The following is a 1303-nucleotide window of genomic DNA, read 5'->3' on the forward strand; positions in this document are numbered from 1 at the left end:
TGCTTACCGCCACATACCCCATCCACTTACCCCAAACCACCACATGCATGGCGAACTGCTGACGAACTGCTGAGCAGGGCGTCTACATCACGTTGAAGCCACCGGCACAAAAAGGCGGCCCGGTTCGGCTGGTCAAGGTTCGCTTCAATCGCAAGATGTTCACGGAGCAGTCTCAAGGCCAGGCCTGGTGGAACATGCACAGGGCGACACTGGCGGAGATGTACGAGCTGACCTTCGACATGGGGAACAAGGTACGTGCAGGCGACCAGTGGCCGCGTGTGTGTGTGTCTGTCTGTCTGTCTGTCTGTCTGTCTGTCTGTCTATCTGTCTGTCTGACGACAGTGCTTCTGGCCGAGAGGTCGGGAGAGGCCAAGAGGCTGAAGTAGATGGCTGAAGGGAGGACTGGCCGGGACTTCGGGTTTGCGGATTCAGTACTACATACTCGGAATGCATCTTTTTATGCCTTTTCCTTCCTGCCTTGACTATTACTTGATGAAAATAGATGCGCATCACCATTTTTGATGAATATCCAGGCACCTGTAGCACCATCATCATCACCGCCGGGGTTGCCGCCGCTAGCTCCCGGTTCACACGGCACAGTTCCCCCGGCCGCCATGCACACCCGCGGCATGAGCACCGACACACAAGGGACGAGCGCCGGCAGCACCGCGGCGTCGGGGAGGAGTAGCATGTACTTCTCCGTCCCAGTCAGTAACAGCCCCCTTCACGGGGTTGCAGCCTCTGGCGCCGCTGGCGGGGGCGACCTTGCGACGGGTTCAGCGGGGGCCATGTGGCGTTCTGTCGCGTCAGCGGTAGCTGGCGGCGGCGGTGGCGGTGGTGGCGCCGGCGGCGGCGATTTCGATATGACTTGGACTGAGCTGAACTACGACAGCCAGGCCATGATGGTGTTGCCGCCGCCGCCACCTGTGGGGACTATGGGGGTGGCGGGGTCCCCTGCAATGCCGCAGCGACGCGACCACTCTCGGAACAGCAGCCGCACGGCCAGCGGCGGCTCAAGCCATGCAGGCGTATCGAGGCCGCCCTCGCAGCCGTGCCCAGAGTCACCCGTGTTTGCCTTGCAGCAATTTGGTTCGGGGGGAAGCGGCTCGGCAGGCGGTGTTGGTGTTGGTGTTGGTGGCGATGGCGGTGGCGGCGGCGGAGGGCCATTATACCCAGCGACTGCTACCGCCCTGGCGACGGCTGCTGCCGCCGCAGCGGCGCAGCCGTACTATCCCTCTCACCAGCGTGCGCAGTCTGGTGGCGGGTCGTCTGGCAGGTCGTGAGGGTCCCTGGTCGCGTTGCA

At 62.8% G+C, this 1303-nt stretch overlaps 1 protein-coding gene across 1 annotated transcript in view; it reads right to left on the reverse strand.

Moving 5' to 3' along the window:
• The window catches only part of jtnpB1-2 (jordan transposition protein), a gene marked incomplete at both ends in the record, with an annotated part of 9286 nt that overhangs the window by 2547 nt on the left and 5436 nt on the right, over positions 1 to 1303 (reverse strand). The window contains 2 exons of the mRNA XM_002958504.1: positions 31 to 184; positions 925 to 1075. Of these exons, the coding sequence (XP_002958550.1) occupies positions 31 to 184; positions 925 to 1075 (305 nt within the window). The remainder of the gene's footprint in view (positions 1 to 30; positions 185 to 924; positions 1076 to 1303) is intronic.

This window comes from Volvox carteri (assembly GCF_000143455.1).
Source record: "Volvox carteri f. nagariensis unplaced genomic scaffold VOLCAscaffold_96, whole genome shotgun sequence".
NCBI classification, from domain to species: domain Eukaryota; kingdom Viridiplantae; phylum Chlorophyta; class Chlorophyceae; order Chlamydomonadales; family Volvocaceae; genus Volvox; species Volvox carteri.